The 24,767-nt window shown below is 45.8% G+C and overlaps 1 protein-coding gene across 1 annotated transcript; it reads right to left on the minus strand.

Moving 5' to 3' along the window:
* Window positions 1-972: 972 nt before the first annotated feature.
* On the minus strand, window positions 973-23,289 carry FLACC1 (flagellum associated containing coiled-coil domains 1). The gene is made up of 13 exons (XM_034642489.1): window positions 23,108-23,289; window positions 21,783-21,942; window positions 21,188-21,262; window positions 14,783-14,831; window positions 13,114-13,247; window positions 11,798-11,891; window positions 10,997-11,058; window positions 9,157-9,254; window positions 8,060-8,112; window positions 6,298-6,397; window positions 4,579-4,682; window positions 1,522-1,584; window positions 973-981 (listed from the first exon to the last, which is right to left on the minus strand). Exons 2-13 carry the CDS (start codon window positions 21,893-21,895, stop codon window positions 973-975), a joined length of 954 nt encoding a protein of 317 aa, XP_034498380.1. The 5' UTR covers window positions 21,896-21,942; window positions 23,108-23,289.
* Window positions 23,290-24,767: the final 1,478 nt, after the last annotated feature.

Raw genomic sequence — 24,767 nt, forward strand, 5'->3', positions numbered from 1 at the left:
AATGAAGCATCGAACTTTGCATCGGAGTCCGGGGATGTACTGTATGGTGACTAACATAATATAATAATAAAATATAATAAAAAAAAAGAAAAAAAAACAGGGAAAAGGAAGTGTTGGGTGGGTTGTTAAGCCTTTAAATAGAGTGGCCCCTCAGAAGCAGCATCTAAGCAAAGATCAGAAAGAGGTAAGGAAGTTAGACATGTGGATATCTGGGAAACCACTTACTTGGAAGAGAGAATGTCAAGTGCAAAGACCTCAAAGTAGAGGATCCTGGTGTGTTAAAGAAACAGCAAGGAGTCCAGTGCTACTGGGGTAGCATGACGGCGGGAAAGACATAGGAGATGAGGTTGGGGGAAAGGACCATGAGCATGGAGCGGTAGAACGATCCCCAGGGTCCACACAGGACTGGGAATAGTTACATTCCCATGAGCCAGAGTACACAGAGTATTGGGTAGACGACTCAGAAGGGTATTATCTCTGTGTGTGTGGGAAGGGGAGGAACTAGCCTTACACTAAAGACTGCTTTAATGCTGCCTAACAAAGCTTAAAGGTAAGGCTTGAAAATATCAAACTGTTTCTAAGTAACTCAACGGCATGCCAGAACAAAGTACAACCATATTTAAAGGAATATAAAGATATTCAGCACCCAACAAGGTAAACTTCACAATGGTGGGCGTCCAATAAAAAATTACCAGGCATGCAAATAAGTGAGAAAATATGACCACAAATGAGGATCAAAATCAATGAATAGAAACAGATCCAGAAAGGAATGATAGAATTAGTAGACAAACTCAATACAGCAGTTATTATAATACAGTGGGTCTTCTTTGTTCCAAAGCCTATCCCTCTACCATGCAGGACATGGAGGTCTGTTTACCCAACAATGATGAAGTCTTGCCTAAGCTCTGAGATATCATTCTACGATTTTAGAGTGGTTAGTCTTTTCCCAAACATGTCCATTCTGGATACAAGTTAAATTCTCTGTGAAAGAAGAACCACAAGGCAGTTCATGGGTTTGAACAGTTTCCCTTTAGGCGTCTCCCACATGGAAGTGCCATAATTTGTCCCAGAAGAACAGAATTCTTGGAAGAAACTGTTGGACGTGAGGCACATCGGAATTTTAAGGAGAGGCTTGGAGTTAGAGTTCCCAGGGGCAGTATTATACTTTTTAGAGCTTAAAGAAGAATTTGGTATTTCAGAAGTCAAGAGTCTTGTGGTTTGAGCCTTACTAGAAAAGGGAGGCATTTGACACTGAAGATCACACAGCATATTGCTTATATAGTTCTTCAAATCGCTCTAAAAAGACTCTAAGGGCTTTGTTTTACAGATAACTCTGTACTATAGTTCTAAAGTTCTTTTTGACCCATTGAATCCGGCAAACTCAGCTTTAGGTCTCCCCCCTCCACCCTCCTTTTTTTTTGGTTTTGGAAAATTATCGTAGATTCCATTTTATTGAGAGTATATAATTTTATTGATGCATTTGTAAGATGCTAATTCCACAGGAACAATGAAAAAACTTACCTGTTTGTTCTTTCTCAGCTCCTCTAATTGTAAGGTATCCTTTTCATGCTGTTTCAATAGCTCCTAAAAATAATTTTATTTGGAAAGGATCAGCACTGGGGTTTCTAGTACTTCTTTCAGAGAATTAAGAAAGCCAGAATAGGATTCTGGAATATCATATTCACCGAAGTTTAGATATTGGTATAATGAAACACACATTGTAAACTAATGAAATGACATGTTGAAGTTAAATTTTGAACATCTCATGTGCAACGGTGGTAAGGTTACTACTGTTGAATATTGTTAATATTGTTGAATATTCTGCTCTGCCGCAGATTGATCTTTATATTCAGTACAATCCCAGGCAGAACACTTTCTTGACAAACTAATTCTGAAATTTATATAGAAATAACCTTGAAAAACAAGAGCAAAACCAGATTTTTACTTCCTGATTTCAAGCTACAGTAATTGAGACAATGGTTGTCTTGGCCTAGGTATGGACAAAAATTTAATGGAACAGAATGGAACAACTAGATATTTATACAGAAAAAAAGTGACCTATGACCTCTACCTCACTCCATACATAAAAATTATTCAAAATGGATCACAGAGGGGCGCCTGGTGGCTCCATCAGTTAAGCGTCTGCCTTCGGCTCAGGTCATGATCCCAGGGTCCTGGGATCGATCCCCATGTTGTGCTCCCTGCTCAGCGGGGAGTCTGCTTGTCTCTCTTCCTCTGCCCCTCCCTCCACTCATGCACTCTCTGAAATAAATAAATTAAATCCTTAAGAACAAAACAAAACAAAACAAAATGGATCATAAAATCATAAAAACTAAAATTACAAAGCTTTTTTAAAAATAGAAGTTCTTTGTATCCTTGAACTAGGCAACAATTTCACAGAAAGGACACAAAAAGCTGTGACTTTCCTGTAAAAAAGAAAAAATCCATAATTTGGTTTTCATCAAAATAAAAAACTTCTGCACATCAACGGTTAATTGAAGCAAAATGAAAAGGCAAACCACAGGCTAGGAGACAGTGTCTGTAACACATGTATCTGACGAAGAACTCTTATCCACATTATACAAAGTACTCCTACGTACCAATAATAAAAAGATAAACAACCCAAGTTTTTTCAAATGGTAAAAGACTTGAACAAGCATTTCACAAAAGAAGACATATAAATTGTCTGATAAGCATATTAAAAAATTGCCCAACATAATTAGTCACCAGGGAAACTAAAACTATAATGGAATATCACTTCATACCCATTAAAGGGTCAAAATAAAAAGGATGCCAATACTAGCTGCTGATGGTGTGAAGCAAATGGAATTCTGATATGTTTAAGATGCAAGAACAAAATGGCACAACTACTGTGGAAAATGGCCTGGCAATTTCTTATAACTACCCTCGAAGCCAATAATAACACTGTTAGGTATACACCCAAAGGAAATGAAAAATTGTGTTTACAGAAATACCTGTATGAGAGTGTTTACAAAACCTTTATAAAATAGGGAGGACAACAAATGGAAACAACCAAAACCTCCAAAGACAGGAAAATGGTAAACACATTGTAGAATAGTCCTACAAAGGAATACTAATGGGCAATAAAAAGTAAGAAATTACTGATATAAACAACAGATGGATAAATTTCACAGACATTGTGTTGAGGAAAAAGAAGCTATGTACAAAAGGGCATATACTGCATGATTCCATTTTTATGAAGCTTAAAAACAGGTAAAACTAATCTATGGTGGTAGGAATCAAAATGGCGGTTGTCTTGGGGGCAAGTTTTGAAGGAGAGAGGGCTTAACTGGAAAGGACTACAAGAGTGATTTCTGGGTTGATAAAATGCTCTAGACCTTTACTTGGGTGTTGGTTACATGGATGTGTACATCTGACAAAACTCATCAAACCATATACTTACGATCTGTGCATTTTGTTAAGTATAAACTGTACTTTCATGAGAGAGACCGAGAGAGAGAGTGAGAGAGAGAGAGCAGCATTTACAGATTTATAGTCAGCCTCCCGGGAGAGAAAACAGGAGAAAGGAACGGATGCGTGCAGGTGAGCAAATCTCTCCCCACCAGAGGAATTGCTCCTTCTTATTGAGATGTCTGAGCTCTCCAGGCCCCGGAAGCACTAGCCACACTGCATAGCAGGCCCTGTATCCTCATTACTGTTTTGCTCAGTTACAGTGAATGCCAGAGATGGGCTTTGATTAGTGAAATTAGTGGCTTTTTAATTACCTTGTTGGTGGGAAATGGACTCTTAAAAATGGAATATTCAAGGTGGATATTATTTTAAAGGCACGGTCCACTTTGCAGGAAGAGTACAGGGATCTTACAAAACCCGTAGGCTGCGCGTTCAGGAACGGCATCTAAGACTTAACCCCTAGATGGTCCTGTGTCTGCTCAGGAGGCGCTCTGGCTGCCTGAGGCTGACTCCAGGAGGTGCAAATCCTTCCCTGGTCGTGCCTTTGCAAATAGCTCCGATGCATCTTTCAGGTACCTGAAAGCTCAGAGAGCTGGTGGAATAACCACGTGGGGCCTGCTCGCTAATGTAGGTTTGTTCCGTCAGCGTCTGCAGGTCCGAGACCTGCTTTCACGATGCCCTGCTAGCAGCGTCAAGGTGGCGAGGGAGTGATGAGCGGGACTGGCTCACCCTCACCCCTTCTGACTTTGAGGTAGCTCCCCTTATTTTCTCAGAGCTGTCCATGACCAAACTTGCGAAGCTCAGTTTGCTCCCCTGCCCTTTCTCTTCAGCTCAGTCAAGGATGTACAAGAACATTCAGAGACTGGGGTTTTGGCAAAATAGGGAATTTCGGGTTCTGTATGTGTTTAGCATTCTGTTATTCCCTGTTAATTCAAATTTTCATTCCACCACAACCCTGTGGTAAGACCGTCTAGACAAGGACAGCAAGACTGCCAGTCTGCCTGCGTGCGTTTCCAGGCAAGCTGGGAAAGGAGGGATATGCCCATAAAGACAAAAACCTCGCCTGATGGCAGTGGCGCCCCTGGGAACCGGACGTCTCACCGAGGCTGTACCTTCAACCCCTCATGTGCTTTGGGCCTACGTTACCTCCTTCTCTCCACTGAAGTTCTCAAAGATGGCACTGTACGAGTCATTTATTTTCTTCTTTTCTTCTGTGGACTCCAACTCGAACTTTTTGATCATTTTATGTTCTGTGGAGGTGAGAAGAAATTACATGTATGAGTGAATGTGGGGAAAGCAGATGCAGAGAGAAACTCAGAATGTCTGAAGATAATAGAAATTCCGGACTGGGTCAAACTCAAGGCCCTTTCAGCCTGGCCTTTGGCCTCTGACGCTCACCCGGAGATGCTTGAGAGTCAGGAGAACGTGGTGGTGATTTTCAGGGATGTCAGCCGTAAGGGATTTACCCCAATGTCTCGGATTTTTCTGTGTATGTATAATTTAGTTCAGATCTGTTGTTTATTATTTTGTCCCTTCCTGCTGCTGAAGTAACTGCTATGCTTTCTTTGATGTCCTTACCTTAAAATATAGATCTTGGCTAATGTGACTTCTTCAGCAATAACCTTTATTCTGTACTTAGCCCTGGGGTAGAGATAGGCTTAAACTATTTCTGGCTCGGGGGAGCTTGCCAACAGAGGCCCAATACTAAACAGGGGGTAGTAGGGGGTAGAAGGAAGGGGTAAGGGGGCTGACACAAATTTCTCCTGCGGCCTCATGGTGCTGGGGATGGATAGGGAGACAACCCTAGGCTCACAGGACAGGTCTGGGCTGAGCCACACTATGTGTCTGCTTTTTCAAAACCGAACGTAACATCTTAACTTAGATTTTGACAACATGGAAGGAGTATAGTGTGGGTAGCTAGGAGTCTGGAAGGAGATAGGGTCATGCTACACCAGGATCCGGGGTAAAGGCTCAAACAGGTGGAGCTCTGCATTCCTTCCCTCAGCCTCAATGCCAGGGTCTTCATGCTGCCTTCTGGCAGTCAGAGTCCCCACTGGGGTCAGAATGGCCCTGAGGATTAACTTTCCAGGGGGTTTCTCCATTTAAATTAGTACTTTGTTGAAATCAACCAAATCTGATACAAATTGGGTTGAGGTAGGATGTGGTATAGGTTTGTAGAGGCCCCACTCCCACCTCAACCAGTCCTCTAGGTCAGGGAGCAGTCTCCCCGTAAATTCCTCTCCCTCTCCCCTTTTTCTATTTATGAAGATGCTCGGTGGGGCTAGAAGGCTCATCTATAAATCACTTTCTCTGATCCGAACTCTGTGCTAGGTGTTGGAGATATTAAAAATATATAGTGATAGATACACGTATCAGATCATCATGCTGTACATTTTCAATATGTGCAATGTTATATGTCAACTGAATCTCAAAAATTGAGATCCTTTTTGGGGGGGATGTGGGAATCCAGAGGCTCTCAGTATAATTGATTGTGTTGTCCCTCTCCCAACAAGTGAATATTTGAAATTCTAATTCAAGAACACCTTTTCTGGAACTTCAGGGTCACTGGTATCCAGGTAACAAGTGAACAGATGTCCCAGCGCTGTTCCAGCCCGTGATGGCCAAACTTGAAACAAGTGAGCTTTGGAAAATACAGGCTTAGACCCTCAAGTGGCTGAACTTTATAAAGACTGCATCCTTGTTGTCACTTTCTTGAAAACTCCATGCACCTTCGATTCAGGAGACCAGCCATGTGGCCATCACCCTTAGTGGATCCAAGGCTGCCTTTCTCAAGTTGAGACCAAACTTAATGGCAGGTTTTTCGGGTGCACGTACCATCAAAAAGACAGAAGTTTCTGTACTCACTTTGCTGTAGCAGGATCTTTTCCCGCTCCAACTTCTCCTCCTTCTCCCATTCTGCCTTCTTCTTCGACCACTTGTCCTCCATTTCATCATAAATGCTGTCCTGCGGAGGCACAAAGGCACCATGAAGAAAAAGTTCCTGAAAAAGGCTGCACGTGGGCTCCCAGCATAGCACGGGGCCCTTTGCAGCTTCCCTCACCTGGAAAGCTTGCTAGGAGTCCCTCTATGGGTGGCTGGTGGCAGCAAATGCTAGCCCAGCCCACCTGTGAGCCTGCAGAGCCCTCAAAGTCAAGGGCGAGCTCTGCATGGTGTGTGTCCCACTGGAACTGGGTTTTCCTTGAAAACAGGATTCTTCTGTCGGAGGTTCACATGTCAGCTACCTCTGAATCATGAATCACTCATCAGTAGCCCATGAAGAAACAAGGGAAATGCCTAGTAGTTAATTTGAATACTTAGAAAACAATGGTATTTTTTCAGAGTGTGTTTATTTTTCCTCAGCAAATCTAACTTCCTTTGTGGTTGAGGTTAAATAAGCCTAACCTGAAGCCAGTCCTATTGGTTGGCTCAGTCTTCATGGGAGTGGGACGTCAGGAGGAAGAAGGCCTACCACCTGGATGTTGCCAGTAAGGTCTCAGGACCCTGACCTCCCTTTTTTTCCAGGTTAGCGGTACATTCACACTGGGGCTAGGCATCAGAGCTCATTTGTAATTGTTTGTGGCCATTTAAATAAAGGTTCTCTCATCATTTTCAAGACTGGTGAGCAGCTCAGTTTCCCTAGAGGTCAAACTCTCTGGAGAGGTCCAGAGTGAAGCAAACATAAGGCATACATAGGAAATTGAGGCATCAACCTGATGCTTCTCTTAGGCTTTGCTCTATGATGTCTTCCCGGACCATATCAAGATGCATCTTGAAAAACAAGTTTTCTATAGAAGCTCAAAAGTGAAACTGTGAATGGTAAATAGAATTTCAGAGGTGGTGCTGGTGCTTATTGTGGTTTTCTCCTTTTATAGCGTGGTTAACTGTCCTTGTTTGTTTGAGACTAAGCTGTGTCCCGGGTCGCTGAACTTTCCGTGCTAAAATCTGTAAAGTCCCTGGCAAACCATGACCAGTTGGTCACAATAGAATAGGGGTTTGCTGCCTCAGCCTATCCTGTCTGCTCCTCACCTCTTCACTCTCTCAGCCTCCTAGGAAGAAATCATGGCCTGCTTCCCCTTGGCTCCCTCAGATTAGCTGATTTAAATGAATGAGTTATATTTTGAGATGGCTAGAGCACCCCATGCTCTGCTTGTGGGGGAGTCTTTTTGGATGGCAATTTGGCCAAATGTATCAAAGGCCTTGTAAAAGGTTTATCCCTTTTGACCCAGCACTCTACTAAAATCAAAGATGTTACAAAGTACAAACACTAAGAGCATTGTCTTGGGATGGTGATAATTCTTTCTTTTTTGTTGTTGTTGTAGTTGGTTTTTGTATTTCCATTTTCTAATAAACAATGAGCAGGTATGACTTTTGTAATTACAAACATATTTTTCAATGGGCTGAGAGACTTTAGGGTCTGAGAGACTGACTTGTCACACATGGAAACCACCACAGTCTGCAGTTCACTCTTCTCCCTGGGTGTACTCAGTGTCACCTAGGTACAAGGATGCTGGGAATCTCAGGACATGATTTTCTGGGCAAGAGTTCTAGACCTAGCCTGCTGTCATCAGCCAGGAATGAGCCTTGCCTCTCTTACTCTCATAATCAACCAAGGAGCTCTGAATCTCACCTGATACATATGAAACATATTCTTCAAATACTTATATTCCTTTTCCATCTCATCTGGACAAAAGGAAAACAACAGGGTCAACGTTATTCCTCTGAAATGCATGTTTTCAAAGTCAAGTATGAGCTCTCCTATATAGCTTTTCCACCTCAAACTCATCCTCTACGTATTAAAACCATCTTGTACCTAGGAACCACTCTGGAAGCTTATTAGAAATCCAGATGCCTGACCTGCCCAGCCCCCACCACCTACCCCCAACCCCTGCCAAACCTACTGAATTGAGGTCTCAGAGGAGAGGCCCACTATCTGTGGCTAATATGTCCTCAGGTGGTACTGATACACACCAATGTGAGAACTAATCCCTGGGGGTAAACCTACATCTGTGGGGAAAAGAGGAGCAAAACCTTGTAGTATGCACCTGCTTCTCTCTTTTTAAAATAATGTTTCCTAGTGTACACTGATTTTGAAAATGATAAATGTTCTCTTTAGAAAACTGGAAAATCAGCAAGCTATAAATACTGTCTTTTAAAAATGTAAGGCAAAGTAAAGAGAAGATTATAGATTTTCTCTTTCTCCCTTTGGAGATTAGTCTATAACTTCAGAATTCTGAAGGGTACATACTTTGCCGTTCCTGGGGGCTTATAAATAATGGGATAAATGGCCAACACAACCCTTATGTATTATAAGGCCATACAAACTATAGTGTGTCCATTAAAATATAATGAAACACCATCATTTTACAGGTGAGGTAACTTGCTGAATTATAATAGTATATTTATAGAATTAAAAAATATATTTTAAAAAGTGCTTTCACATCCTTATCTCTCTGATGAAGACAGGTATTCTTGTCTCAATTCTTAGATGGGATAAATGAGATTAAGGGACTTGCTCAAATCCCAATACTTGGTCACAGGCCAGTCTATCTCCTGGGCGTAGGAAGGACATTGGTGATATGGTTTCCATCTTTCCAGTTTCATTCTCAGTCACTGCCCCTCCCTGAGGTTTAGGAGGACATCTGGAAAACGCAGCCTCAGCCCAGCCATGGCCATGGTCAGCCTCTGGCCCTTCACCAGGGTCATTCTCCCTAGTCCAGACAGTACCTAGTTTTTCTTGGGCAGCCAGCTTCTCTGCCTTCAAAGATGCTTTGTAGTTGTTCTCCAACTGATTGAGCTCTGCTGCGTGAGCCTCTTTGAGCTCCCTGTGTGACCCGGGGAAAAGGCTATAATCATCAATCAGTGAAAAGGAGTCCAGAGCTGAAGTGTTACACTCAGCGGATCCCAACTTTCCTCCCTCATACAGGAAGTGGTGGGCAGTCTGCAGGGCCATCACTTACTGATGCAGTTCTCCTGGCATCCACTCAGAAAAACGTGAGACCACCAGCTTTTACCAACCATTATTCTGAATGGAGCCAGTGGGGGTCATGACTCTCTGCTGACAGCACAGTCTTTGCTTACGGCCGTCTTGGGAAACTGTGGGCTGTATTAGTATCCAGGATAATTTTAGAGCCCAAGGTCTCTCTCTCTCTCTTTTTAAAAAAGATTTATTTATTCATTGTGGGGGGGGGCAGTGGGAAAGGGAGAGAGAGAATCCCAAGCAGACTCCCCACCGAGTACAGAGCCAGGTGCAGGACTCAATCCCACCACCCCAAGAGCGTGACCCCAACTGAAAGCAATAGTCAGTCACTTAACTGACTGAGCCACCCAGGTGCCCCAAGCCCAGGGTCTCTTTAACCTCCATTCCAGAAGGCAGAAGCTGGCAGGGTTCCAGATGAGTGTTAAAGTGAAAGGCTATTTGAGCTGTCAAGCCAAGAGGAGACATGGAGGAGGATTAAATGCATATTAGTGAGTGACTAAAGCCAATCCATAAAACGAACATACTGTACAATTCCAGCTGTAAGACATTCTGGAAAAAGTACAGCCAATAGAGACAGTAAAAAAATCAGTGGTGGCCAGGGGCTAGTGGGGAGGGAGGGGTGAATGGGCAGACCACAGAGGATCTTTAGGGTGGTGAAACTACTCTGTATGATCCGATCACGGTGGACACTGGCATTACACGTTTGTGAAAACCCATGTAATATACAACACTAAGAGTGAACCCTAATGCAAACTAGGGACTTTGGGTGATAATGATGTGTCAACGTAGGTTCATCAGTTGTGACAAGCGCACCCACAGAGGTGCAGGGAGATTACTCAGCTTGTGGGGTGCGGGCTCAGGCTGTCTGTGGGAATTCTTTGTACTTTATCTTCTATTTTAATATGAACCCAAAACTGCTCTAAGAAATATAATGAAATCTATTATAAAACAAGCAAGTTACTTATTATTTTTGGAAAGCAAGTGTATGACTCAACCATGCATACTTCTCTCCACTGGGACTTCTGGGGCGGCTCTGGTGCCCAGCATGTGGGGGCTCCACGGGGTTCCACACCCACAAGAGGATACACCTCCCTTTACTTTCCCTCGGCTTGTCTTTGTGGCTCTGGCTTCTGCCCCCCACCACCATACCTTCTTCCCGTTCTGCCCACGTCCTGGCAGTAGCCAAGCAGAGTAGAGATGACAGGACAAAAAAATTAATAAATAAAAGAGGAAGAGAAAGAGAAGGAGGAAGTAGAGAGGCAGGGGAAATGGGAGGCGGCGCCCGGGCTGAGAACAACAGTTGTTTACCAAGAAGTCTCCGAGAACACAAAATGGCTCTCCTCAGCAATCAACAAAAAAGGAGATTAAAATTGAAAGGAAGTAATTGGACGAGAAAGTGCAACACCAGGAACAGCCTTCCCTGTGTTACATTTTGGTGGCTTCAAAGCAAACCATCCTGCCCGTTTCCCCCACTTCTGCCCACCCAGCCCCATCTGGCACTGTCTGAAATGCCAGTGAACTGAAATCCCTCAAGGAAGCAGGAGCCTTAGGGCCTTCAGCACAAAGGGCTCGGGCCAGAAAGCATACCTGTTCTTGTTTTCGAAGTTCTCCTGCATCTCAGCACAGCGGAGAGCCATTTCATCGGAGAGCTAGAAACAAGGCCCGCATTAACAACATAGGATGGAGGACCCCACTCCCACGTGATGTGCCATTTCTGAGAAGCCTTCCCACTCACGGGGTATCCTGCCCCTCTGTCCCTCCTGCTTGTGTTGGGCAGTCCCAGAGAGCCCATCACTACTGAAGGGCAGGCCTGCTGGGAAGTCAACTTTCACACGTGGGTTTCAATAACCACAGGCAAGTGGGGTGCAGGAGAGGCTGTTTTTGAGCATTACTTCGGTTTATCACTCCATCCCAGGCCAGCAGGCACCCCTGCTTGAGGTGCAGAAGCAGAGACTGTGATAGAACAGATGGTAAAATCTAAAGGAAGAGTCACCCAAATCCCCAGGACACACGGAGAGCTCAAGCTGACATTGGCAGATTCCGAAGTGGCCTTTGGCAACTTTAACAGCAGCAGGAAGTGGGTACTGAAGGCTTCTGGGCAGCTTTTGGACCACCATGGGGGCATTCATGGCACTGCTGCCATGAAGAAGGGCCTTAGCAACCTCTGAAGTTTAGCCACAGCAAGCCCCGGGGAGATGGCCAGCACCCCCCCACGGTGTGGAGAGTTTGGGGCAATGAGCACACCAGAGGCACCTGATGAACTCCTGGAAGTTGAGTTCACTTCCATGAGTAAAGGCTTGGCATCTTGCCTAGAACAGAGCAGCTGATCTGAAAAAGCTGGTCTTTCCCTCACCCATAGAGATGTCACCTAACTCAAGGATCACTCACCAATTTCTGGGCAGACTGATGGTCTCTGTTCATCTGCTCAATGATCACAGTCAGCTCTGAGATCTGCTCTTCTAGGTCCGTAATGATATCAGTCCTACAGGACAAATCATCTTTCCAACATTCACAGAGTTTCCATTCCGTGCTGGTCAGGCACCTCCCTCTATGTGACTGTCTCTGGCCTGGTGAGAGCCAGGCCATATTCTCACTGGCTGCATCATCATGGGGTTGGGGGCAGGGGTGGAAGGGTGGTCTGGAAGAGGGAGTTGGGCGGCAGGGTGGTGGAGCCTCAGACCCAGCCCTTTTGGGTAAGCTAGCCTGAAGTTGGGGGGAGTGGACAGTCGGGTGGAGGAGTGGATTGGTTAGCTGTTGAATAGAAAGGAAAATGCCAGAAATCTGTGAGGGTTGGACCTTGATTCAGTAATGACAGTTGAAATGGAGGGGGAAGAATTCAGAGCATTGGGAAATGGGAAGGTGGGGGATGCGATCGATGCTGACAGTGAATCATAGACAAGGAAGGGTGCAGACACAGGACGAAGAGGGGATTTCAGAGCATGGCTTTCAGAATAGGTAACGATGTTGTGTGTTTCTGGGTCAGAAGCCTCCATGATGGCTGTAAGTTATTTGGCTCTCTTTGGTTGAGCCGGAGTAGACAGGACAGCGGGTGGTGCTGTGTCCAGTGCAGCAGAGATGAGGTCCTCCATTCAAGCGGGATGAGGAAACAAGACAGAGGATGTAGGAGGAGACAGGGAGTGAGAGACACGAATGAGAGATCTAGGAGGTAGAATGGGAAAGGATGTGGGAACTGACTTTACATTGCGTGGGAGGATTGAGCGGGTAGGGCCTGAATGAAGAGAGGCTGGCCCTGGGGTGGACTCAACCAGCGTCTTTCACACTGTGCCTCCCAGAGGCATGAACTGAGTGATATCTTTGGGCATCATGGGAAAGAGATGCATCTCAGCCCCCTAGAAACCCTGACTTGACTCTTACTTTTCACCTTCCAAATTCAGACTATTTTATGAATATTTCGTCTGTCCTCACTCTAAGATCACTTGCTTTCCTTTAGTACAAACTATATGACACCCAGTCATTTTCCAGATCAGCTTCCTGATGTGAATTTCATCCTGTCTCGAACGGGACCGAGCAGAGGGGTGGGCGTGGAGAGGAGCTCACAGGGATGAGGAGTGAAGTGGCCTTGCAGTACCTTCAGAACAGGGACTTGGCGGACTGGGCAAGGAATAGGAGCTTCTCCTTGAGGCCAGGCCAAGCCCAGCGGGGATAGCTCTGAGGAGCTGGATATATAGGTCCAAGGATATTACCTGGGAATTTTGATTCTGTCCATGATCTCTGATTTCGACCGCTTTTTCTTATCAAACATTTCTTCTCCCAAGGTGACAGAAATCTGGTCCCTATTTCGAATGAGGCGATAGCCAGGTGACACATTTATCACTTCCTAGGCATCAAGGCGGAAGGTGAGATAATATTGCAGGCTAGGAGTGCTGAGATTCCTCCAAACCCTCCACTAGAGTGCTACTCACATCTTAAACAAGAGACATGAGGTGGGATTCCAGAGCCCACGTCCCTCCCGTGCCCTTCCCCAGATACCACCCGCCCTCATACATCCGGCCCAGATATCTCCCCTGGGATCTGGTTGCAAGATTTAGCGGTTCGTGGATGTCCCCAGAGATCCCCCACACTCAACACGTGCAAACCCTAGCTACTGGCGCCCCACTCGGCGCTCTGCCCCAAGCCCTGTGCCTCGTCTGCTTTCTCCACTCGGCTAGAGACCAGGAGGCAGTCGGGTGCCATGGAAATTGCTCAGTTTTTGGAACTAGACAGGCCTGTGTTCAAATCCTGGCTCTGCTCCCAACCACAGTTATTCCACATCGGTGTGCCTCAGTTTCCTCATCAGAAAAGGAGGATAATAACTCTTCCTCTAGTGACTTTTGTGAGAAAAACCAAAATAACATGAGATAATGTCAAGGACAGTCAGGAAAACAAACAAACATGCCTTTTTTAGCCAGTTCTTCCTCTGTTCCCCACTAGATCAAAGTCAGGAATCTGGCAGGGATCCTAGCCGGCGGGGACCAGGATAAGACGGTACCTTCTCGAGTTGTGCCGGACAGCCCTAGGCACCACCAGCCCTGACATTGTTATCTCTTAACTGCGTCCCAACCTCCTCTTCTCGTCCTATACTCTTGGCCCTGGCAGAGCCCAAGGCCACCTTCATCTTTTTCTTTGGCTTTGGCCAGGCCTTCCCAGTGGGCCTCTCTGCCTTCACTCTGGCTCCCTTAATGTTCATCACCCTCTCCATCTGGAGGGCGATTACGTTTTTGTTTGTTTATTATTTTTTCCTATTAAGGAACTGCATGATTTTTGTTTAAGGGGAAAAAGCAAGGAAAATAGATAAAAACAGGACGTAGTAAAAAGCATCAATAGTATCCCATCAGATAATGTTTGTTTCTAGAATGTGAATCTTACCTGGTGCTGGGCCTATGTTAGAACTGTGAAGGCTCCCAGACACCAGAAGGATTAGCCCAAACTCCTCGCAACTATCGAGATCCTTCTGGGTTTAGTTCCCATCTCTTTCTCCAGCAGGGTCCAGGCCCCGCTCCCCTCGAGTGCCCTGATGCCCCTCCCCCCTGCATGTGTGGGCTCCCATGTGTGGCAGCGGGATTCTGATGTGTGGGCATGAGCTGGACCCTAGCCTGGACTGGTTGTCAGTGTCTGGTTTCCCTGGCACACGCTCCTTGCCCTACACAAGGCAGTCGAGAGTGGTAATGAGATGTCCTCTCTTGGGTCTGGCTGAACTGAGTTCCAGTCCTTTTCTGCCACCTACCAGCTACGTTATATGCAATAATCACAGCCCCTCCTCAGAGGATCATAGCAAAGATTCAATGAGGTAGGTATGTGTAAAAGGCGGATGCCCGCACACAGCAGGTGCTCAGTAAATGTTAGTCCCACTGCCCTCTTGGTGTTTTTACTCACATTAGGTAATGTGTTGCTCTCCTCTTGTTTTCCTAAATGGACTGTCACTCTGCAAGAGAAAGGCATGATCAGAAAGCCCCAGGGAGCAAGGAAAAGGTCAAAGCTTAGAAGCTACACCCAGATCCCACCGCTCATCTGTAAAAAGTGACATTACCACGATGATCTCTGAGGCCCCTTTCAGCTCTCAAAAGCTTCTCTCAGGGACTAGGGAATGTTCAATGGTCAAGGGATCATCGGTATACACATTGTGACCCCAAGACAGGTAGTAAACGAGTGGGGAATTGACTAGTCATGCCTATTAGAACCACTCCTAGAATAAGAGCCAGGAGACTCGGCGTGAGATCCACAAGTCTCCCATGGCGCGTGATCTCAAAGGCACACACGAGGGACATTTACACTGTCTGCACAAAAGCCTTTCTTATTTGCACCAGAAATCGGTGATATGGGACCTGAAGTGGTCAGTGAAGTGAATTCAGGATAAGCAAATGGTTACTCTTCTGAGATCTGGTGTTAATCCTGGTCATCATTAGTTGTTTGCAGGTGTGGAAACACGAACATGTCAGGTGTCAGGTGTCCACACGGCAAGAGCAGCTGTAAGGGAGCTCACCTGGAAGGTTAAAGATTGGAGTGAGGGTAACTAGCTTCTGATGTGCTGACGAGAAGAGTCAGGCTTCGGTATACGAAGCCGGGGCCTCTTCCTCGCCTCGGGCGCGCACACAGCTGCGCACGCGGCTTCAGGCCACCGCCGGGGAGAGAGCCCCTGGAGCTGCTCTAGGAGTCCGTCCCCATGACCGACACGAACCCGGCATCTTTGGTTACCAGGATGAGGCTCTTCCCAGGTCTGCAGGGTGTGGGGTGTGGGGTTGGGAGGGTTCTTCCTGGACGAGGCAGTTCTACCTGGGTTAATAAAGTCTGGTTTTGATCCCACATCTCCCACCCCAAAAGGGGCCTCCAGAGAGGCACTGAAGACCAGCGCAAGGATTAGTCTACTCTAGATATGACCACCAACGTTTTAACTGGCAAAAACATTACTCTTTGTGGTAAAAAATGGGCATGACTGCACAAAATACGTTAATAATACAATGGGGCTGGACACCTGTGTGGCTCAGTTAAGTGGTTGCCTTCTAATGCGGTCCATATATATATACAATGGAATATTACTCAGCCATCAGAAAGAACGATTTCACAACGTTTGCAGCAACATGGATGGGACTGGAGGAGGTAATGCTAAGTGAAATAAGTCAAGCAGAGAAAGACAATTATCATATGGTTTCACTCATTTATGGAACATAAGAAGTAGGAAGATCGGTAGGAGAAGAGTGGGAAGAAGGAAGGGGGGTAAACAGAAGGGGGAGCAAACCATGAGAGACTATGGGACTCTGGGAAACAAACTGAGGGCTTCAGAGGGGAGCGGGGTGGGGGAATAGGATAGGCTGATGATGGGTATTAAGGAGGGCACATATTTCATGGTGCACTGGGTGTTATACGCAAACAATGAATCATGGTACATTACATCACAAACTAGGGATGTACCGTACGGTGACTAGCATAATAAAAAATTATTACTAAAAAAAAAAGTGCTGCCTTCGACTCTGGTCATGATCCCAGCGTCCTGGGATCGAGTCCTGTGTTGGGCTTCCTGCTCAGGGGGAGCCTGCTTCTCCCTCTCCCCCTGCTTGTGAGCGCTCTCTCTCTGACCGAAAACAAAACAAAACAAATTAAAAAAAAATAATACAATGGGGCTCACATGTGATTTAAAAGATTTAAAACCAGTGGGGCACCTGAGTGTCTCCGTGGTTAAGCGTCTGACTCTTGGTTTCAGCTCAGGTCATGATCTCAGGGTCATGAGATTGAGCCCTGAGTCAGGCTCCATGCTCAGTGGGGAATCGGCTTGGGATTCTCTCTCTCCCTCTGTCCCCACCCCCCTCTGTCTCTCTTTCAAATAAATAAATAAATCTTTTTTAAAAATTAAGATTTAAGGGGCACCTGGATGGTTCAGTTGGTCAAGTGCCTTTGGCTCAGGTCACGATCTCGGGGTCCTGTGATCGAGTCCCATGTTGGGATCCCGGCTCAGTGGGGAGTCTGCTTCTCCCTCTACCTCTGCCCTTCACCCCTGCTTGTGGGCACGCGCACTCTCTCAAATAAATCAACAAAATCTTTTTAAAAAGATTTAAAACTACTTAAAATACAACTCGACTCTTACAACCATACGCTCCCATACATAAACCAGAAACTCTTCACAATGCTAATTTTGTTTGCTTACTCTGAATTTAGGAAAGCCTTGGGGTGATGGCGGTGGGGTGGTGGGGGAATCACTGAGTAGCCTGGGACTTTTTAAAAAGCTGACAATGGATTGAGTTTAAGTTTTTTTTTTGTTCTTGGTAGATCTCCTTGAACACAAACAGAGACCTTCCGCAGCATTGCACTCACTTCAGAACTGTCCCAAGGGTCAGAGTGTGGCTTATGGGCATTTATTTTGCTGGGATTGTATTTCATGCTCTGAAAAGTAGGAAGTGTGGTTGATCCAGAATGACTCTCTGTGACTCTCGTTTTTCCTTGTCAACCTACTCAGATTACTCCGATTACACTAACCGAATTTTGAGACTTTATTGATGCCAGTCAAAGCACTTGACATTTTCTCATTTAATGAATTCAGTGAGTGGTTAATGTATGCAAACCACAGTGCTCCATACCAAGAGAAATGGAATGAGATGTGATATTTTTTATTTAAGAAAAGAAAGAAAAGGGGAGGCACATAAATACTGAAAATAGAAAAAAATTTAAGTGCTATAAAGAATTGAAGATAAAGCAATTTGCCAACTGTGTCTCCCAGGAGTTGAGAGCACTCAGCCTACTGCTATTTTTCAAGGCTCCTGAAGCATTAAAAAAAAAAAATTGCTGAAACAAGGTTACAACAATTGTGTCATAGTTCATATGTAAGAATTAAAACTTTTGAAATACAAAAGGTACATGGTATGTTTGCAAGAAAATTATAGGATTTGCAAAAAGATGTAATTCACAGAGATGTGTGTTTGCAGCTGGAGGCCCAAGTTAAAAGTTGACTGGTGAACAGATTCTTCATGTCCCCATTTGTAGGTCATGTCAACATCTACCTGAGCCCCTTCCTGAGAGTGAGGCCCTCCTGGTTCCAGCTGCTCCATTTCCCAGCCTGACTCAGTCCTGACTCAATAGGACTTGGGGACTGGCTGATGTGGAGCCCCAGCAGGGTCTCACTGCAATGTCTTTGAATTTTAAAAGTACCCACAAAGTGTCCCTCACCATATTGCAAAGCAGGACTAGGACAGTGTAAGCAGGGGCTAATTGGTGGGCAGAGTAGAGCTGTGGGTACAAGTGAGGTCGCTCCCAAGAAGAGATACTGGGAGACTGAAGCCTTGAGCTTGACTCTGAATAGGGGTTCAGATAAGACCCACAGGTGCGATCGTGCCAGGAGGCACTAGTTCTAGGAACCCGCTCATCTACCCGGCCGTGCAGTTAATCCCTCGCAATGAGTGGATCCCACTCCAATGAGACTTTATCACCTCCACCATGAAACAATCCTCTTCACTGTCACCAATGACCTTTAGGCCATTAAATCCAACAGTATTCCTCAGTCTTCATTTTAATTACCTATCAGCAGTATTCGACAGAGATAATTAGACCCTCCTTCTTGGAACATTTTTGTCATTTTGCTCCCAGGACACCAGGTAGATGATTCTTCATCTACCTCACTGGCCACTCGTTGTCAGTCTTCTTTTTGGAGTCTCTCCAACCTCTCAGCACTAGAGCGCTCTGGGTCTCTGTCCTCCCACCTCTTCCTACTTCTGGCTCCACTCCCTGCCTTGGAGACATCACCTGGGCCCAGGGCTCTAGGTATCCTGTATATGCCTATGACTGTCAAATGTGTATCTGCAGCCCAGACTGCTTTCCCAGACCCACTTATCCAACTGCTTACTTGACATTGGCATTTGGATAGTACGAGGCATCTGGAACTTCCTATGCTCAAAGCCCTACAAATGTGCACTTCCGCCAAGTCTTCCCCAGTTGCTGAAAGTGGCAACTCCATCCTTCCTGTTGTTCAGATCCAAAACTTGAAGTCATCCTTGACTCCTGCTTTTTTTCTTTTTTTCATACTTAACACCCACCCCATTAGAAGATCCTACCGGTTTCTACCTTCAGAATATATCTCAAAGGCAACCACTTCTCCCCACCCGTGCTGTTTCCACCAGGTCCAAGCACCATCTTCTCTTGCTTGGTCCCTGCAATTACATCTTATCTGGCCTCGCTGCTTCTACCCTTGGTCACTGTGGTCCATTCTCATCACAGTAGCCAAAAGAGTCCTTTCAAAATGCAAGTTGGATCATGTGACTCTTCTCAGAATCCTCTGAGGCCTTCCCATCTGTAATGGGCTAAATTGTGTCCACCCAAATTTCCTATGTTGCAGCCCTAACCCCCAGTACTTCCGAATGTGACAGTATTGAAGACAGGGCCTTTAAAGGGGGATTATGTTAAATGAGGCCATTAGGGTGGGCACTAATCCAACTTTACTGGTGTCCTTGTAAGACAGTTAGGACACACAGAGAGACGCCAGGGATGTGCAGCCATAAAGAAAAGACCATATGAAGAGGCAACAAGTAGGTGGCCATCTACAAGCCAAGGAGAGAGTCCCGAGAGGAAACCAACCCTGTGGGCACCTTGGTCTTTAATTCCCAGCCTCTAGAACTGTGAGAAAATAAATATCTGTTGCTTAAGCCACACAGTCTGGTTTTTTGTTTGCTTGCTTGCATGTTTGTGTTTTTTTGGTGTGGCAGGCCTAGCAGCTAATGGCACCGTCCCTTTTGAAGTAAAAGCCAAAGTCCTTACACTGTCCAGAAACTTTACTGTATGAGTTTCCTATTGCTGCTGCAAAAAATAACTATGAGCTCAATGGCTTAAAATAAAACTAACTCATTACCTTACAGTTCTAGAGGTCAAAGTCTGAAAGGGGTCTCACTGGGCTAAAAAGCAAGGTGTTGACAAGGTTATAGTCCTTCCAGAGGCTCCACAGTAAAATTTGTTTCCATGCCTTTTCCAGCTCCTGGAAGTTTCCTGTGTTCCTAGTGGCCTTTTTTTCTCCATCAAAGCCAGTGATTGCATCACATCTCTTTCATGCATAAGGACCTTTGTGGTGACGTTGGGCCCACCCAAATAATCCAGGATGATCTGTGCATCTCAAAGTCAGCTGATTAGCAAACACCATTCCATCTGCAACCTCAATTCCCCTTGATGAGTAATAGAACATAATCACAGTTTCCTGGGATTAAGATGTGGACATCTTTGGGGGGGCCACTATTCTGCCAACGATGTCCACCATCTCTGCTTCTTCTCTGACCTCATCTCCCTCCACTGTCTCCTTATGCCCTCCACTCCTGCCACATGGCCTCTTTGCTTTCCTGGAAAAGACCAAATGTGCCAAATGGGTTCCCACTCAGGACCTTTGTACCTGCTGTTCCCTCTGCCAGGAGTGCTAGTCCCAGACATCAGCAGGCTCCTGCTGTCCCTTTTACACAAGGATTGCCCTGAACTCCTTATATAAAATCACAACCCCACCCTCACCATCCCCTCTTCCCTTCACCTGTGTTATTTGCTACTTAGCACTTGATGCATTGGATGTATTAACTTGTTTATATTTATTCTCCCCACTAGAATGTAAGCTCTAGGAGCAGAGACTCTGGTGTGTTCCCTGCTGTATCCTTGCACCTGAAATAATGTCCAGCAGGGGCGCCTGGGTGGCACAGCGGTTAAGCGTCTGCCTTCGGCTCAGGGGGTGATCCCTGTGTTATGGGATCGAGCCCCACATCAGGCTCCTCCACTATGAGCCTGCTTCTTCCTCTCCCACTCCCCCTGCTTGTGTTCCCTCTCTTGCTGGCTGTCTCTATCTCTGTCGAATAAATAAATAAAAGTCTTTAAAAAAAAAAAGAAATAATGTCCAACAAATAATAGGGCCTCAATAAATATTTTCCAAATAAAAAAATACATTGAATACAAAGACTCGTGTAAAGACCTAAAACTAAGTTATACTTCTAAGTTTACAAAATATGGATAAAATTTTGATTTTTGAGTAAAACCAGATCTGCAATCTACAGAAAACCTTAGACATAGCAAAGTAATCAGTAAAAGGGTGAGTCACCACCATAAATGCCAGGGAGGCTCCCCGAGGTGCTTTGCCTATGACGTGCATGGAGGATTGTTCCCTTTTAGGGCAGGAAATAGTGGCTCTCAGGGGCACCCTAACTGAGAGCTCGTTTGTTGTGACTTTGAAAGCTGTGGGTGCAGAGGGCCACACAATTTACATGTAGGATCTGAGGTTTGGAGGAAATCATAGTGTTTTCTGGCAATTCCTGTCCCCATGGACGTAAAAATACTCACTTTGGGGCAACAGCAGGTTTTGTTGGTGGTTGAACATAACTTTGTTTTTTTGCAGCTGGAGGAAGAGGAGTTAGCCTGAAAGTGAAAAATAAATAATGGGAGAGAGAAAATTAGAAATTCAGAAACCCGTTTTATCACTCCCAGATTAGGCCGATGGCCACAGTGACCCAAAATTGGAATATGTGCTCCAACTGCTGAAATCTTTAAAATCAGGAAGATCTTGGGGGAGTCTCTAGCAAAAGGAGGTTTATTTGAGGAGGTTCACTTCCCAGGGGACCCTGGGTTGGCAGCACAGCTTGTCCCCCATCTCCCAAAGCTCTTTGTCCCCCATGGGGGGCTCTGGTGGTCAGAAGCAGCCCTTTCCCTGCTGCGCTCACTCTGAGATTTCCTCGTTTAAAATGACACTGAGCCGAAGCAGGACTGGCAATAGCGACATGCTGCCAACAGTTTGCCAACAGCCTGGGAAAGTGGTGTAAAGCCAGGCTTTCTGGCTTCTTGGGATTTTGTTGCCTAGTTGACTAGAAATATTGTAAAAGAAAGAGGCCCGCAAATGGAAACCTAGTCCCCAGGTCCTATTTCATCCTATGATCCTTACTTGGGCTTCCCTATGGAGGTCTTGATTGGTGGCTGAGGGGTCTTGATTAGCTTCCGTGGTCCCAAGTTCCAGGGGTCCCAGCAGGTGCAGTAGATGAGAGGGTTGGGGTGCATGGCAGGAGGGCAGAGGCCGGCTGGGCCGCTAGAGCGGGAGGCTCTTGCTGAGGTGGGAAAGCAACAGCAGAGAGTTACAACATTCAGAGTCAAAACAATAGCACTTAGGGGCGCCTGGGTGGCTCAGTCGTTAAGCGCCTGCCTTCAGCTCAGGGCATGATCCCAGCGTTCTGGGATCGAGCCCCACATCAGGCTCCTCTGCTGGGAGCCTGCTTCTTCCTCTCCCACTCCCCCAGCTTGTCTCTCTCTCACTGGCTGTCTCTCTCACTGGCTATCTCTGTGTCAAATAAATAAATAAAATCTTTAAAACAAACAAACAAAGAAAAAAAAAAAACAACAGCACTTAGAAACCAGTTAGCAAGGACCCAGCAAAGGCCCAAAGCACAGATGGTAGCTTCCGGAAGCTGCTGATGTGGTGCAAGGTCTTGACTATAGAGTAACATCCTACCCTTTGGCACCCAGTAGATCTGACTTGAAGGCAATTTAAAATTCGCCGCCATTGAGTGCTTACTGTGAGCTGGGTACACAATAAATGATCGATTTTTGTCATCCCAGTTTTACAAATGAGGGTCCTGAGGCTCAGAATGATTGCAGAGGTAGCAAGTTGCAGGGCTGGGGGTAAGCTCAAGTCTCCCTCACTCCCAAGCCCTTGTTCCATCGGGCCGCACTAGCTCTCACTGAAGTGAGAAGTTCCTACAGAAGGTCTTGCACAGAATTTCCTGGGAAATTAACTCTGGTACTCAAATTACGTGCAAGTGAATGTCCCCGCTTCCCATTCCTGTTCACCTGCCTGAGTTATAGATCAAAACTCTTCCTTCTTGGCTCCATGAAAACAAAACCAAAAATCCCTATTATAAATGTCTGCGGGGAAGACAACTATCAGATAAACACTGAGGCTTGACCATGTTTATCTTCTTTATTTTCCAGAACGCCACTAAAATGATAGTATACGATTGTGAGATATTAGAAAAAATATATATTGGTCTCTGCCCCCAGTTCCTGACACAGGGCTCCTGAAACCCTCATGAATCCCAAGTGATAAGAGCACTCGGGGCATCGTTGTTCTAATGAGGCAACCCTGGGTGGGCTCCAGGAGCTGCTCACCAGAAAAACCAAGCCATGATTAAGAAGTTAAGAGTTTTTAGCCTCAGTCACCCCCCATGCTGCAAGGAGGGGAGAGGGGCTGGAAACGGGGTTAGTAACTGATCATACCGTGAGGAAGTCTCCATCAAACTCCCAGAAGTATGGGGTTCAGTGAGCTTCAGGGTTGGCAAACACATCACACAGGGAGGGTGACGCACCCAGACGGCATGAGGACAGGAGCTCCTGCGCTTGGGTCGCTCTCAGACCTCGCTGCATGGATTGAGTCACCTGGCTTTCATCTGTATCCGTTATCATATCCTTTAGCAACCTGGTAAATGCAAGTTACTGTTTTCCTGAGTTCTGTGAGCTGTTCTAGCAAATTAATTGAACCTAAGGACGGGGTCATGGGAACCTCTGATTTATAACTGATGGGTCAGAAGCGTAGAGGACAACGTGGATTTGCAGTTGGCATCTCTGGAGGCCCGGGTGGGGTGCTGTCCTGCGGGATTGAGTCCTTACCTGAGGGATCTGGAGTTATCTCCAGGTGGAGAGTGCCAGAATTGAAGTATATTATAGGACAGCCAGCTGATGTTGCTTGGTGGGGGAAAACCCACAAACATCTGGTGTCAAAAGTGTTGTGAGTGTGGTAGTCACATGAGAGCAAAGGAGACACATAGGAGGAAGGACCGGCTTTTCTCCTAATTCAAGGATTAAAAGAGGTTTAATCTGGGGTGCCTGGGTGGCTCAGTCGTTAAGCGTCTGCCTTCAGCTCAGGGCATGATCCCGGCATTCTGGGATCGAGCCCCATCAGGCTCCTATGCTGGGAGCCTGCTTCTTCCTCTCCCACTCCCCCTGCTTGTGTTCCCTCTCTTGCTGGCTGTCTCTCTCTCTGTCAAATAAATAAATAAAATCTTAAAAAAAAAAGAGGTTTAATCTGACAAGAACAGGGAGAGTGGGAGAGGAGACAGAACTGCACAAGATCATCCCTCCAAGTTTGACACAATAACTCCCCCACTCCACAACCATTGGAAGCTGCGGCCTACGCACCTGCAAAGTGGACACAAGCCAGAAGGGGCTAATTCCTGCATCGATGGCCCCCAAAGAGTCAGGACTTGGAGCTGATGGATTGTTGGATAAAACGGACAGATCCGGCAGATCTGTTAGAGCACGTAGCAGGCCAGGTGACGTGCCGTCCTTGCAAACACGTCCATGCACCCATCCCCGGAACCTGTGGCTAGGTCACCTCCCGTGCAAAAAGAGGATTTGCAGCTGTGATTAAGTGGAGGATCCTGAGTAGGGAGATGATTCCAGATTATCTGTGTGGGCCCAAGGTAATCATAAACCCCCTGATAAGGGGGAGAGTCAGAGTCAGAGAAGAAAATGTGATGATGGAAGAGTAGGTAGGAGTGATTAAGGAAGGGCCGCAAGCCAAGGAATGTGGGCATTTCTAGAAGCTGGAAAAGGCATGGAAATGACTCTCCGCTAAAGCCTCCAGAAGGAGCCAAGTCCTGCCAATAGTTTGATTTCAGCCCAGTGAGACCCATTTCAGACATCTGACCTCAGAACTGCAGGAGAATTAAATTGATGTTGTTTTAAGCCACTAAATATGTGGTCATTTGTGACAGAGCAGTTGTAATAGGAAACAGAGGAACTGGGATGAGATTACCAATAGGAACATAGAAACCTAAGAAAATAAAAATGGCATAATGAGTCCAGGTTACAGAATATCATGGAAGAAAGTAAACATGGTTATAGTAAGGTACACACTCGTATATATTAATGTAAACAC

The sequence above is a fragment of the Ailuropoda melanoleuca genome, chromosome 2, assembly GCF_002007445.2.
Source record: "Ailuropoda melanoleuca isolate Jingjing chromosome 2, ASM200744v2, whole genome shotgun sequence".
In the NCBI taxonomy this organism is placed as follows: domain Eukaryota; kingdom Metazoa; phylum Chordata; class Mammalia; order Carnivora; family Ursidae; genus Ailuropoda; species Ailuropoda melanoleuca.